At 46.6% G+C, this 14,797-nt stretch overlaps 1 protein-coding gene across 11 annotated transcripts in view; it reads right to left on the reverse strand.

Annotated features, from left to right (window-relative positions):
* Positions 1-14,797, reverse strand: part of GATA3 (GATA binding protein 3) — a 45,316-nt gene that overhangs the window by 15,995 nt on the left and 14,524 nt on the right. For 3 of the 11 annotated variants that reach the window (XM_089906523.1, XM_089906521.1, XM_089906520.1), the window contains one exon: positions 8,938-9,299. The exons of 2 other annotated variants lie outside the window; for them this stretch is intronic. In XM_089906523.1, coding sequence (XP_089762649.1) covers positions 9,135-9,299 — 165 coding nt within the window. In that variant the 3' untranslated portion in view covers positions 8,938-9,134. 6 more of the 11 variants (XM_022580271.3, XM_022580270.2, XM_089906519.1 and 3 more) reach the window with 4 other exon arrangements.

A 14,797-nucleotide genomic window follows, 5' to 3' on the forward strand; every position in this document is an offset into this window, starting at 1 on the left:
CAGCAACGCAGCTGCAACACAGTTCCGGAGCCTACGTTCATGACTCATTTAGCTTCTTTAAGTTTTGTCCTCCTATGTAAACCAGGGATGATTAAGAGTAATACCTACGGGCTTCCCTAGTGGCGCAGTGGTTGAGAGTCCGCCTGCCGAAGAGGGGATCCCGGGTTTGTACCCAGGTCCGGGAGGATCCCACGTGCCGCGGAGCGGCTGGGCCGGTGAGCCGTGGCCACTGGGCCTGCGCGTCCGGGGCCTGTGCTCCGCGGCGGGAGGGGCCACAGCAGCGAGAGGCCCGCATACCGAAAAAAAAAAAAAAGAGAGAGAGAGCCAGAATAAGAGTAATACCTACAGCCCGGGACCGTTGGGATAATTAAATGAGAAGCATATGTAAAGCACCTAGTAAGTGCTCAATATTCAGGGTGGCCCCCAAGTCTAAAAACATGGGGGAATACATCATTGGTTAATTGACAGTGATCTCCTTACATGCTAAAATAATCGCTACGTTTCCAGATTTGGTGGCCATTTTATGCATTAGCTGATATGACTGTTCAACAGATAGCACTGCCCTAGGTGTTGAAAGACACCAAAAAAGTCCCTTTGCCCAAAGATATCCTATGGTCCCTGGGGCCTAGAACTCCCATGGGACTCTTGTGCTTGGTTTAAGTTGTAAGGCAGGAAAGGCTTCTTTGACATGGAAAGCACAGAAAAGAGGGTAAGTTTAAGCCATTAGGGCTCATGAACATCCTTAGCTCAAAAGGGTAAAGTTACCATAGAGCCAGAACAGTGGTTGCCAAGGGCTGGGGGTGGGGGAGATGAGGAGATGCTGGTCAAAGGTTACAAACTTCCAGTTTTAAGACGAATAAGTTCCGAGGATCTAATGTGCAGCATAGTGACTATTGTTAATAATACTATATTGTATACTTGAAATCTGCTGAGAGAATAGATCTTAAATGTCACACCACACACACAAAAAAAGGCATCTATATAAAGTGATGCCTTTGTTAATTAACTTGATTGTGGTAATCAGCTCACAATGTCTATGTATATTAAATCATTACGTTGTACACCCTACATACATACAATTTTTCTGTGTCAATTACACCTCAAAAAAGCTGGAAAAAAATTTAAAAAGAAAAAAAAAAGAGTGGAGTCAGGGAGATCAGTTGACACGGCCCAGAGTTCAAGGCTCTGCTTGCATCTGGTTTCCAGGGTGAATGAGGGACGGTACCTGGGGCTCAGCTTCACAGTGAGAGACGCCAAAAGAGAGTAGGTGGAAGTCAGCAAGAGGTGATAGAGACGAATCCACAGCAAACTTCACCTCCTTGGATTAGTCACCGATTCATCATCCATCTCCCCACATAACTCATGATTCTTAAAATCAACATGTCTCAAAATAAATGCCTTCTCTACCCTACCAACCTCCAGGAAAATAAACTTTTTTTTTCTTTTCTTTTTAGTAAAAAACTCACTGTTCATCCCTCTCTTAGCATAGAAGTCCATTTGACAGTGACATCCTCAGGCCAACCTAGGTGGGACTTCTGCAAAGAAGCTCCTTGATTGCTGGAAACTGATCTCAGACATGGAGAAAGAGATCCCTCCCCCTCCCCCTCCCCTTCCTGCACAGAGCCTAAAGGAAGCTGTGGACGGTGCAGTTTGCCATCTTTTGTTTTTTGTTTTTTTTGCGGTACGCGGGCCTCTCACTGCTGTGGCCTCTCCCGTTGCGGAGCGCAGGCTCCGGACGCGCAGGCCCAGCGGCCATGGCTCACGGGCCCAGCCGCTCCATGGCATGCAGGATCCTCCCGGACCGGGGCACGAACCTGTGTCCCCTGCATCGGCAGGCGGACTCTCAACCACTGCGCCACCAGGGAAACCCTGCCATGTTGTTGTATGACCTAAGCCTACTTTAAACATCCTCTGGAGGTACCAGCCCATGAGTTCAGCGAGGCCATGCCTACCTAGAGCTCTAGGCTGGGTGGTATCCACCAGGAAGCTGGAGCCATGTTAATTACAGGGCCAAAAGGTTGGGCTGAAGGCGTGCATGAGGCTTCTGTATTAGACATTCCATATTTCATGTGGACGAGTTTGATCCTTTAAGCTCCGAAAACACCCAGAGGGCAAACTGTCAGCACCATGCACAAGAATTTTGCCCTGAACAAAATGACCTTTGACTTCTTAACTGGTTTCATATTCTCCGGGTCTCCGCGTACATATTCCTCGGTCGATCACTCTCAACATCTTAAATGTATTTATTTGCTGGTGGGGTTGGTCCTCTCTGGCCAACAGCCACTGATTAACATCTAGTCTGCAAACCGTGTAGAAATGTAATCCTTAACAAAATGGGGAAGCTCCGAGCAAGCCAACACATTGTATTGATTTGCAAACTTCAGCCCACAGTGAGCATCTTTTCTCACTAAACTCCGGCTGTCTGTCTTCCGTGAGGCTCCATGGAGACTCAAAGGGTCAAGCCAGGACTCTCTCTTTGTCACATGTCACAGACATTAAATTCAGTGGCTGATGGGAGCAAAGCACGGCGCTAAGACGTCCTCGGACAGGAATGGGACTTTTTGTTTAAGATGTGAAATCAAGGTGACATCTTCCATCAGAGGTATCTTTTTCTAGATATCAAACATTGTTTTCTCAGCAGTAAGTAAACCAAAGCAGCATTTCCCTTACGTGTTAAGACTTCCGGGGCAGGCTTTTCTGTCTTTTACTGTCAAGGCTGAGAACAGATACGCCAGCACTCACACGGTCTAGGACGGGCCCTTGGGGACAAGCTTCTCTGTGTCTTTGGGTAACTCAGATATGCCCCTCCATCTTCTGTTTCCCAGGTCGTGACAGTGAGGAAACACGGGCCAGCTATGTACCTCCGAGGACCTCGGAGATGGAAAAAGTGGATTGATACATGCCTCTTTCTTTCCTCCTCTCCTTTCACCTCGGTGCAGCCAGCTGGCTATGAGAGTGGACATCCTGCCAGCTCTTCTATCTGCCGTAATGGAAAGCAGACACCTAATCCCCAACCCTCTTCTTAGACTCTGGGGCTGTTGAAAACCTGTACCTTCATCAGAGCTGCTGGTGACGAGTCCAGCAGGCTGGCAGAGGTGTTTTGCTTTCTCTTCCCCATCTTTGAATGGGTGAGCTAAGGAGCAGAGGGGCGGGCTTGCTCTGGAATCTCTAAAGAAACTTTGCAGAAAGTCTAATCCCCAAACGGGAGAGTCAGCCTCGGATGGAATCAGGGACGCAGTGAATTAAGCTCCAAGCCCCATGCCTTAACATCGCCACCCGTCACAGGTCGGGAGCCCGAGTGGCAGCTCCAGGCCCCCGATCCAATTAAGACAGTAAGGTCCTCTCTTCTCCTGGTTACAAGCAGAGTATTGAGCCTCAGAACCTGCTCCACCAGTGAACCAGATCTGCATTCCCAACTTAATTGTTCTCAGGCCCTCTCGTCTCCCCAGAGAGGCTGTAAACCTCTTAAGGGAAGGGTTGACTTCACTTATAGCTGGATTAGATGCTCACTTGCTTGGTATAATTTGGGGGAAGCTGAGAGAGGGCTGTTTCTCACTCAGATATATCCTGCTACTCACCAGCTGGAGTCTCTGAAATTCCATTCCAAAGCACTGTCACATGGGTAAAATGCTGTCCTGGAAATGCCCTCATTTATACCCAATTAAGAAGGGCAGGCTCAGGGGTCTCCATCATTGCCTTACACTCCACCATCACAGAAAGGGCCTAAGGAGCACGAAGGTGGAAAAAGGGCTCTGTCCCTGCCCCGCTCACAGGAAGCCATCTCGTCCACCTGCCTCAATACATGCATCATAAAGTGAAAAACTCACTCCCACCGTGCCTTGCAGTCCAAGAAACCCAAGTCACCCTGTGAGATTAGGGGCCGTGTCTAAGACTGCCCTGGGCTCGGGCAAAGAATTTCTTCATTCCCTTCTTTCTTTCATCAATACCCGGGTATCAGAGTGCACAGCAGCCAGTGAGACCAAACGCAGTCACTTAAGGCCTGATGCCAATAAAGACAAGATCAGAGACCCCAGCTTCACACAGCACGGCTAACCCTGGAGAGGGAGGGGTCGGGACCCTTCCCCCTCCCAAGCCGTATCCTTCTCCAGGGGAACTGTCAGCTACTATTTTTTGACAAAAGACGAGCAGGAGATGTGATGATGAAAACAAGGGGTTGGAGTGAAACAAGGAAGGGGCCCTGAGCCAAGGAAGGCAGGAGGCCTCTTGAAGCTCAAAAAGGCAAGAGAACAGATCCCCCCCTAGAGCCACCAACAAGGAGCCCACCCCGTGACCCCGTGACCTCATGATCCTGTAACTTAAGCTGGTGAAGCTGACTTCAGACTTCGGACCTCCAGAAGTGAGTGGTAAACCAGCAAGCCTGCCGTAGTTTGTTACAGCAGCAGGAAGAAAATGATACAAATGCTGGCTTCCTAGAGGCACCGGACCTGAGGTTCCCCAAGAATTTGCCTGGGAGACAAAGCTGTGTCGCCGTTGCTGTGGACCGGTTACCAGGCCTTGGAGGAACTTCAAACGCATCCTGTCGGCCTCACACACCCCCAACCCCTTCTCCCCACCCAGAACTCAGTCAGATTGGAGGCCACTGTGTCCAATGAGGGATTTCAATTTCTCCTCTGAGAAAGGGACCCATCTAGGTTCAAAGCAGTTCATTGCACAGCCGTTTGTGAATCAAACGATATGTGTTGCTTGTGTCTTACGTGCCCGGCACCGAGCTGAGCACAAGGGGCTGGCTGCCCCTCACGGGGCTAAGCCCCCATCGGGGGGCCCGCTGTGCACCCAGGGGGTTCCGTCTCAGCAAAGCCCCTCACCAGATGTGTGACCTTGGGTGTTCCTCAGCCTCTCCACCCTACCTTTTTCTCTTCCATAAAATGAGGAGGATACTCTTCTCACTGGACTTGGCTTTTCTGGGAACCGGGCTTTGGAAGCCCTGAGCACCGTGCCTTCCATACAGGGTGTGTGCAACACAAAGGCAGCTCTCATTTCCCTGTGGTTTGACGGGCCCTGGGCCTTGGTAGGGAGCCAGTGTGTACTATAGCCTCCAGGCCACGTTCTCACCCTCGTTCCTCTCATCGTCCAGTCCACGTGAGTCCCGAGGGCCAGACAGAACAAGTGACCAGCCCCCCTGTCCTTCTGGGAGGCCCCCATGGTTCCAGGCCGCTGTCAGTGGTCCTCGGGTCTTCAGAAGAGTGAACGCAATGGGTTGACCGCTGGGAAGCTGGGTATTCTCTGAAGGAGGCCGAGCTTCAGGCCACCAGGGAGCCCTGAAAAGTTCCAGGTGAAGGACAGGGGGCTTCATGCACTCACCTCTCAAGTTCACAGAAGACAGGTCCGCTCTGGGCCTGCCGTGGAGAACTCGGCAGGATTTCTGACTCAATGTCACAGGCTGTCAACGAGGGAGTCCAGGCAGCTTCAGCTCAGAGTTGGCAGTGACCGTGGACGGGGCTGCGGCCGAGGACGCTGCTGTGTTCAGAGACGCCTGCTTTACAAGACGCCCAGCAGCTGTCCTGTCCAGCTGTTAGAGGCCAGCCCGACAAAGGCGGGGAGCAAACCTCCCAATACCGAGAAGGAGAGGGTGGCCGCATTCACCGGGTGGACTTTACTTAACGACCCCTCCCAATTCATAAGATGGAGTTGTAATGACCCCCAAAAAGCACATGCTGTACCCAAGCCCCCGCTCCACCAGCCCCATACCTGGGGCCACCAGATTCAAAAAACAATTTCAGACCAACTATTCAAAAGACTGGACCACACATGGCCCATTCGACAGCATCCCCCCCAAATCTTGTTTCTTCTGCTTCTTTAAAATAAAAAAATGGGAAAAAAGTAAAACTTAACTTTAAAAATTTGAGGGGTATTTTACAAGTTCGGTTAAGAAGTATTAACTAATCCTATAATCAGAAAAAAGCAAAGAAAAAAACAAAGAAAAAAGCAAAACTTTCATTTTCTGGAAATGTCCACTGGCTTCTCCTCCAAAAAAGTTAGACCAGATTGGCTGATGTCTTGGTCGACTACCTGGTAGTCTGGGCATCGAGCCGTCCCCGTCCGGATCCTTCGGCAGGGGGGTCCCCATCAGGTCAGTGCACTGAATTAGGAGCCGGTGCCAGGGGCTGGTTTGCCCTGTCACCACACTGCATCCCTCATTTGCACAAGGCTGGGCCCACAGCTGCTTCCCTAGGAATCAGCAGCTCCCCTCCAGGTATTTGCAGGCCTTGGGACTGCTGCTGGGCCCTGGCAGCACGGCGGAGTGCTTTGTACTGCACGTCTTTTGTTTAGCCTGAGACAGGGAGGGTGCCCGCTCTCCAAATCCCCACTCCAAACTGTGCACACAGACATGACAGGGGATTGTAAAAGCGCACCGCAAACAATGTGTCTAATGTACCAGGATCCCCTGCAAAGAAGGTCAAGGGTGACGGAGGAACAGCCCAGAGAAACCAGAATCCGGACAGAGCACCCCATAAGGAACAGCTTTGGGGGAACATTGATCTATTTCCTCTGCTGATCCTCTTCTCCTGAGAGAGAGAGAGAGAACGCAAGGAAAAAGAAAGGCTGGATGCTGGCTATCTCCCTAGAATGGGCTATAAGCAATTCAGGCAGACTTTCTTTACACAATGGATGAGTGAAATATGAATCACACTGCCAACATCAGCAGGACAAGCAAGTCCTGTGTGTTCCGCTCAAGAGGGGCCTGGACACATTGCAGAAAGAGCAGGGAATCCGCAGGCTGGGACACTAACTCCTGTCCCAGGGTGACCGTCACAAAATACAAGTTAATTTGTGTTTTGCAAGATAGTACTAAGGGCAGACAAGAGTGGGACGATCCCAGCCCATCTGGAAGCTCATTACAGGCTGCTCAAGATTCTAACCAGGGGTGTGAGGACGTCTTTCCTAATAAAGGATGTTCTCCAAAAGAAGTTTAAAAATCCAATGGAATCATGGCATTTTTCTTCTCACATGGGTCTTAGACAGCATGTCTTCTAGTGAGGTAAAGAGCCCACCCCCAGAGAAATCAAACAAAAATCCCCAGATAACCCTGTTTGTTAGTGGCACAGCCAGGAATAAAAACCCAAGTTCCCAGACTCCTAAGACAGTGGTGGTCAGACGTTTCAGATGATCAGTGAATTTCTCTGAATTCTGGGGTTTTCCCTTTATTGGGTTTTTGCAAAGAAGTGCAGACAAGTCCCAGTCTGAGGGTGTGTTCACACCAATATGAGAAAGATGGAATAAGCGAAAATGAAAATGTTTTTCAGAAGTTCATTTCATTTGAAAGTGCAGAAAGGGGCTGGTGTATTACCCAGCTGTTTTGGATCCCGGTTAAAATTTCTGCTCTGTGGATAAAACGATAAAATGCTACCGTTCAAAGGTTGTCTTTGCATCTTTTTGTGATTTTTAAATTTTTAATTAAAAAAAATTTTTTTAATCTCTGCTTAGCTTGGAAATGGAAGGGAATTTCTCTACAGAGGAGTCAGTGATGCCTGCTGTCCAGGAAGGATCACAAGAATGGTTTGAGGATTTGGGGTGGATTTGGGGTTGACGACAGGGGGATAGTACACAGGAGAACGTGGAATCATAATGCTTCTAAATCTCTGAAAGGTCAGTGGGACAATTCACCATTGTGAGGAACATATCAGATGTGGGAAATGGATGGCATTTGAGTTTCTGAGTTTGAATTTTGTGAACAGGTGTTTTACTGAATTCGGATCCGACATGCATTACCTGGGAAGAATTTGCTCCTTTCACACAGTTTCTAGACTTAGGAAATACTAAAATGATGTCCTGCGATGAGGGGTCAGCTTTAAAAATAATTCTAAACGCTTAAAAAAGGTTTAGAAAATAGACATTGCTCTCAGAAGGCAGGTTCTGAGTGTCCCCACTTGTGTCACACCTTCTGCTTGCATGGAGACCAACCCAGGGGCCCAACCTCGCCACAGTTCACGTTGTTTTTTTCAAAGGGGAATAACCTGTAAATGTCACCAGACTGAGACACTGGAACCTTGGTTTCTCTATCTCCTAATCTGCTTTTTTTTAATTAAAAAAAAAAAGTTTTTAAATGGACTTCAACCTAGATCCTCAACAGGTATTATTTGTTGCATCAATGAAAGAAGTGTTTTCATTCAGAATTTTTACATCATGAACGTTCATAAATGGCAAAACTGTTCAACAGCTATGTAGTTTGTTTTTTTTCTATTATGTTGGCTTTTAAAATGTTTTTAAGAAATATTCCAAATCCTCACATATATTCCCATGGATGTGCTAAATGCAGCTATTTCACAAGCGAGGCAGAAGAGATGGAAAATTAATCAGGAGTACAATTTACTCAAGAATATTGGAGCAGCATTTTAGATCTACAATCTTGTTCTGTTTTTCTAGAGGAAACCCTCTCTCCTGTGGCTGTTCTAGTGTGTCTTTTTTCTTTTACGTGAAGAAAAAAAGAAAGACCAAAACTATTGAAGCCATGAAAACATATGATAACATTCGAAAGGAGAAACTGGAGAATAGTTACATAGTTTTTTTAAAATCTTTTGCATCATCCTCCAAAAATATCTTAGAATGTAAAATCCATGTACAGAATGATAAAATGGCATTTGTCTGAGGCAGGAATAGGATCAAATGTGCCACTATCGCTATAGCACCTAAAACAAAATGTAGCTGGAGTGTTGAGTTTGGGATTTTGCTACGTGTGCCCCCCACCCCTGCCCGCCCTTCTCCTACCCCCAAGAATGTCAAGAATTTGAACTCCTGTTCTTAAGGTGAAAGGGCATTCACTCAAATCTGTATGAAGGAAAAAAGTGGCAAATCCTGAAACATTGGAACTCTCCAGTAACAGCGCCCAAGTTTAAGATGGCAACAGACGACCACTGCCTTGGGTGTTTCACAAGTAACCAGAAACCACATCCGAATTAGGAGCCAGTCAGATCTTCATTTGCATCTCAGTAATCCTCTACCTCTTTATTTCAACATTGAGCTTTAGGCTTGAAATATTTGCTAAGAAAGCAGAGAGGCGATTAACAGAGATTTTTCAGATGTGTGCCAGCGTTACACATTCTGTCAACAGAGTAAAAGGAAACTATACAGCGTAGGTTACAAAATGGTTATTTCATGTTTCGCAAACATTCCAATCAACCCTTCACTGTGATGTTATTCAATTCAACAGTAGAAAAGCAAAACAGACGTGAAGCCCAGCTCCTTTCCATCTTGCAGAGATCCATCAACTGCAAATCCACCCGAGAATCCCAACGAGGAAATCTTCCTGTTTCTCCTGCTAGAAGATCGTCTCCTTGAGGCTAGACAAGGAGGAGGGAACGGCAGCTCAGAGAGGACCACAGAACCTGCTCCAGCCTGGGGATGCCTTCCTCTGGGCTGCATCCCATAAGCCCCAAAGATCCCCAGTTTCCCAAATGAATTGATGTTGACTGTCTGGGGTTTGCCTTATCTCCTAGTGAATAACTGAACAAGTTTGGGCTTTGTTATTTTGTTTTGTTTTGTTTAAACTCCTTTTGCTTCAATTAGCTAGAGCTACCAGATTTTAGAAGAGCTTGGCCACCACTCTTGATACCATGTTATGTGGTTGTTTTTAAATCTTTTAACTTTATTATCTTTTTATATTATTATTCCAACAGACTGCATGAAAGGCAGTGATCACTAACACAGAACACAACAGGTGCTAACATTCAGCCAGGTTGCTCTCAGAACCTGGGCTGTCGGGCCCGAGCCGCTGACATGCACGCGGGTAGCTCATACACTGCTACCCTCATAGCACAGGCTGCAGGAGAAGTGACAAAGGACAGATGCTCTTGTACCCTTAGAAGCTATTTAATAAATATCATTGAGGAACAAAAAGGAAAAACAAAATCAGCCCTGTGGAGCACAACCGCCTTAGGTCAACTGAATGTCATCTAGTTTATTCAACCAAAAATTGAGAGAGAAGGAAAATATTAAAACGGAAACACACACACACAAAAAAAGCAGTTCTTAACACTAGCAGGAAATAAATTTGTACAACCATTCAGTCTGTATAATATGATGAAATAAATCTACAACTTCTCTTACTTTGGTGCTTTGAATTATACATACAAACGACAATTACAGGGACTTGTTCACAAAGCATGGAGGCCTAGGAAAGTCTAACTGAACCCTCCATGGCAATCTGGGAGTGTAACGCGTTGCCCGGAGGGATAGAATTTCCTACGCAGAGGCCCACAGCTTTGAACGAATGATTCGCCTACAACATTTTTCTTTTTTTTTTCCTTTTTGTTTTTTTTTTTTTCTTTTAATGCATCAAACTGTGACCAGGAAAAGGAAAAAAAAACTGGTAGTTTGTCCGTTTGGATATCAGAACTAGTTTCATCTTAATTTCCACACTTTATTTTCTTCCATCGTCCTTAAAATGCATGGCGTCCTTCGTGCCTTCCTGACAGAGGCAATAAAGTCTTCTTCTTCCAATGTACAGTATTTCTTACAATATAAGTTATATGCAATGTTTAGCGATTTTTTCTTCACAGCACTAGAGAGGCCCTGTTCAATAGGGAATATGAGTCTGAATGGCTTATTCACAAATGGTGTCCAGATTCAGGGAGTCAGCGGGCTCCTCTGTCCAAGTGGCAAACATCGTGTTGCTTTCTGCCTGCAAAAACATATAGATCCATCGGGTTTCGGTTTCATGATACTGCTCCTGCGAAAATGCACGTAGAAGGGGCTGGAGGGACTCTCGCCTGGAGATCTTTGAGCATCGAGCAGGGACCCTAACCCATGGCGGTGACCATACTGGAAGGGTGGTGAGGTCCGAAGGAGAGGCTGGAGGGCGGGTGCATCGGCGTGGGTGTGGTCAGCATGTGGCTGGAGTGGCTGAAGGGTGAGATGTGACTGAGGGAAGACATGTGTCTGGAGAGGGCGGCGGGGTTGAACGAGCTGCTCTTGGGGAAGTCCTCCAGCGTGTCGTGCACCTTTTTGCACTTTTTGGATTTGCTAGACATTTTTCGGTTTCTGGTCTGGATGCCTTCCTTCTTCATAGTCAGGGGTCTGTTAATCTAAACAGAGATCAATTTTTTTTTTTTTTTTTTTACTTTATTTGGCTGGCTCTGAAATAGTGCAGACTTTCACACCCCAACCCGGGTTCCTCTGACTGCCCCAGATCAGGGATCTGCTTTCAGGGGGCCCCTTCCTGCCTCCTTCCCAGGGACCCAGAGTCCTGCAGGCTAGGGTTCTGCGGTGGGGGTCTGTCAGCCTCTATCAATTTCAGAAACCAAGAGGCCATAGGTAAGGTGTTCCAAGCAGGGCTTATTCATTACATTCATCTGCACCAATCATTTGGGGGAAAGTTTGCCTCAGGGAACTTTCCGTCTCCAAGGACCATATTCTAGAGACCCACCCAAGATGGTTGTATTTCTCTGCTAACTAAAATATAATAATAACTTGTCTTCTTCCATTAGAATGACCTTAGACTACTTCATGAGCATGGAGGCAATGGAGGGGTTTTCAAGGGGGGAAATAATATCTTGTCTACTGGTCCAAAATCTGTGTTAGGACTGTGCAAGGCAATCGATCTTAAGTGTCTGTCTCTGCCTTGAGAAGCTAGGACTGCTTCCCTCTTCAAAGTCATGCCTGGTTGTCTCTCTTCTGACGAACTTCTCTAAACAAGAGGTGCTGTAAAATCTTCCCCTGAAATGTGTAAGTTCTGGGGTCATAATTTAATACAAAGTGTCTTTCCGAAACATAAGCTCTTGCCCACGTCACAGCCACGGTGATGATTGAAAGTTGCAATTTCTACCTGGTCCCGACTATCCACTTCTTACTAGACAAACAGCGAAACAACCAATCCACAAGAATTTAATATCCACTTACGGGGTACAAAGCCCTGTGCTAGCCTGAAAGCACTCTCCTCCTAAAAATCAAAGACCAGGCCTGAAGTTGAGTAAAGAGACAGAGGCAAGCGCTAGTCTTCCGTCCCCGGGGCAGCAGACCATCGCTCTCTTTCTGATAAGCCTCATGTGTTTTGTTTTGAATACACATTTGTTTTAGGGGGGTGGGGAGAAGAATCAAGAGAGGGGACTTGACAAAGCAAACTGAGATCATTCCCCACGAGGAGTCAGAATCAGATTGACCTCAATAGCGGCCATCTGCCCCGTAGAGCAGCAAACCAACCACACATCTGGCCGTGTTTCTGGGGGAATGGGCAAAGGGACTCAGAGAGGGAAGGCCAGGGTCTCAGTCACTCCTGACTGCTTGGGAAACAAACAACTCCTTCCTCCAGGGTCCTCAAGGGTGGAGGAAGAGAAGATTTCATGGCTCTAGGACCTGCCTGTTTGCTCCAAAGGCTAGAAAGGGATAGTTGAGGAAGAAAGAATCTAGCAGCCAAGAAGGCCAGGCTCCGACAACACTACTGGTAGCAGCAAACCCACAGCTTCCTGGGCCTGAGCTGGTCACCCGGAGAGGGGTACAGAACCACTCCGTGGGACGGACACCTGCCTTCCCCCTTGTGCAGGAAGGCCACGTGAGTGACGACAGAGGACCTAAAAGGTCGTTGCCCAAAGAACATCTCAGGGTTCCTTCCTCAAAGTCATAATCAAGATAAAGATGCAGCCTACAGAGGTGATAGGAATCTACTGTCACATCGAATCTCCCCCAAGATACTGCCTAGACACATGGCTCTTTACGCTGATATCTAGATATACAGAGCCAGGTATCTAAATATAATATCTAGTTACACAGATAGACACACAAAGCCAGATAACTAGTCCCAACACTGATACTGAGATAGGTAGTTATCTACACACCTAGATAAGAAAACAGGAACTAACTTAGGTCGTGCATGGTATCTCGATGGGCAGAACAAAACACAACAAGAGGAGAATGTTAATAGATTATTATCTCTTATTGTTAAATACACAACAAATCCGCCTCCTTCTGTGAATTCTTACTAAGCCAGAGAAGGCAGAAGAACCACTCTGGTGGATGAGCACGCTTCTATCTCCCAGCCACTGGGGCCCAACCATGAAGTCGGGAGCTAATTTAGAATAGGGTGGGAGTGAGGAGTGAAGAAGGTTCCTTGACCTGTCTTTGATTTAATGAGAAATTCGTATTCTTCAGAAATAGATATTTTTTTAGATTGGACACAATTGAGAGCCTATCTCACTGCGGCTGAGTAGTCAAAGGAATTTATAGCTGGTTCGTTTCTCATAATTCCTATACTTCTGTGGAAATAGGAAAGAAGTATATATACACACACAATTCATTACTTTGAACAGAACTTTGGTACATTCTAAAATGAGAAGGTGCTTACTCTCCTCTGTTCTCTATTAGTCCTGAGGTTACTGATCTCCCCGCAAGGCCTTACGCAATTCAGAAATCCATCCTGGCCCTTCTACTTCATCAGCCATGTTCCTTACTTCTCTGAGTCATCACTTCTTCAAGTAAAAGGGAAATCAAAATAATTTCTGCCCTGTCTACATCATGGGACTCTTTGAGGCTCAAATGTAATCAAGTAACATGAAAGTTCTTTGCAAAACCATACATTACAACCCCCAAATCATTTGATCGGCTGTACCAACCACTGGGTAGCTCATAAACCTTAAGGCCCCAAATCTTCCAGATTTTAATCACAAATCTGCTTCTCTCCACGGCAGTGAGTAAGGAAATTCCCCAAAGTGAAAACGGGCCTGGGGTTTCATTGCTGATAAATGTACACAGACCACAGTCTGAGGATGTGTGGGAGAGAAACGATGGATTGTAGTAAGAGCCCCGTTCCGTCAGCGCCGGGCCCCTCCTCTCGAGAGCGGACGGCATATGGACAGGGAGGTGAGTGTTACGGGGGTCCCCAGGAATCAAATCAACTCATTCCCAAGAAGCACAAAAGGACTAGTTGCTGGGGTCACCCTGGGAAGTTCTCCTGTGATTCAAAAACGCTAACCAAAAAAGCTTCCTCCCCAATTCCCAGGTGTTTCTGGGTAAGATGCGTTGACTGTCAGAATGGTTCTGAGCAAAGCCCTCCGCCTTTCCCCATTCACTCCCAGACATTACCAAAATCAGACTGGTCAAGAGACTTCAGGAGAACCAGACAGAGCCAGAGAGATGATGTGAGAGACACAGGGAAAGACAGACAGAGACAGACAGACAGAGACAAAATTCTTTCTCTGGGATCAACATGAACTTCTGGCCTCATAAGGGTCATGGCCTGTCAGCCAGAGTTGTTGCAGGGAAAAAAAAAAAAAAAAATAGCTGAAATTTTTTTTTAAAGGTAAACATATTGCAAAATGGGAGGACCCCCAAATTGAAAGATTAAAAATGACACAGCCAAACCCATGTGACTGACTGACAATTATCATTCTGCTAATGTGATCTAGAAGGAGAAAAGCATTCTTTCCCCTGGTAAGGATAATCTCCGTCGGCTGCTTTGCAAGAGTTCTCCTGGTGAGGACAAACTCAGCAGATGAAATCTCTCATCTCTTATCTTTTATTCAGAGAATCCGTTTAAAATTCACCAAGCCTCTTTACCCCTCAGTAACTGAATCGCCCTGAACTCCCGTGCCGTGCATTACAATCCTATTTACCTTTCTCTTTGCACTGGCTCATTCTCTCTCTTTTTTTTTTTTTTTTTTTTTTTGCAAAACGTTTAAAACCTCAAGGAAACATCAAAATATGACTGGTGACTTTGGTTTTTCCAAGAGAAAGATTTTTCTCCCCTTAAAAGCCCAGACCAGGCCCACCATGCGTACTGTTTCCAATACAAACTAAGGGGCTGGGTCATCTGCTTTAGAGCAAGTGCCGAGTCCTCTCCTACACTGGG

This window comes from Delphinapterus leucas, chromosome 2 (assembly GCF_059928025.1).
Source record: "Delphinapterus leucas isolate spDelLeu-1000000601 "Yukka" chromosome 2, BTC_Dleu_Yukka2, whole genome shotgun sequence".
In the NCBI taxonomy this organism is placed as follows: Eukaryota; Metazoa; Chordata; class Mammalia; order Artiodactyla; family Monodontidae; genus Delphinapterus; species Delphinapterus leucas.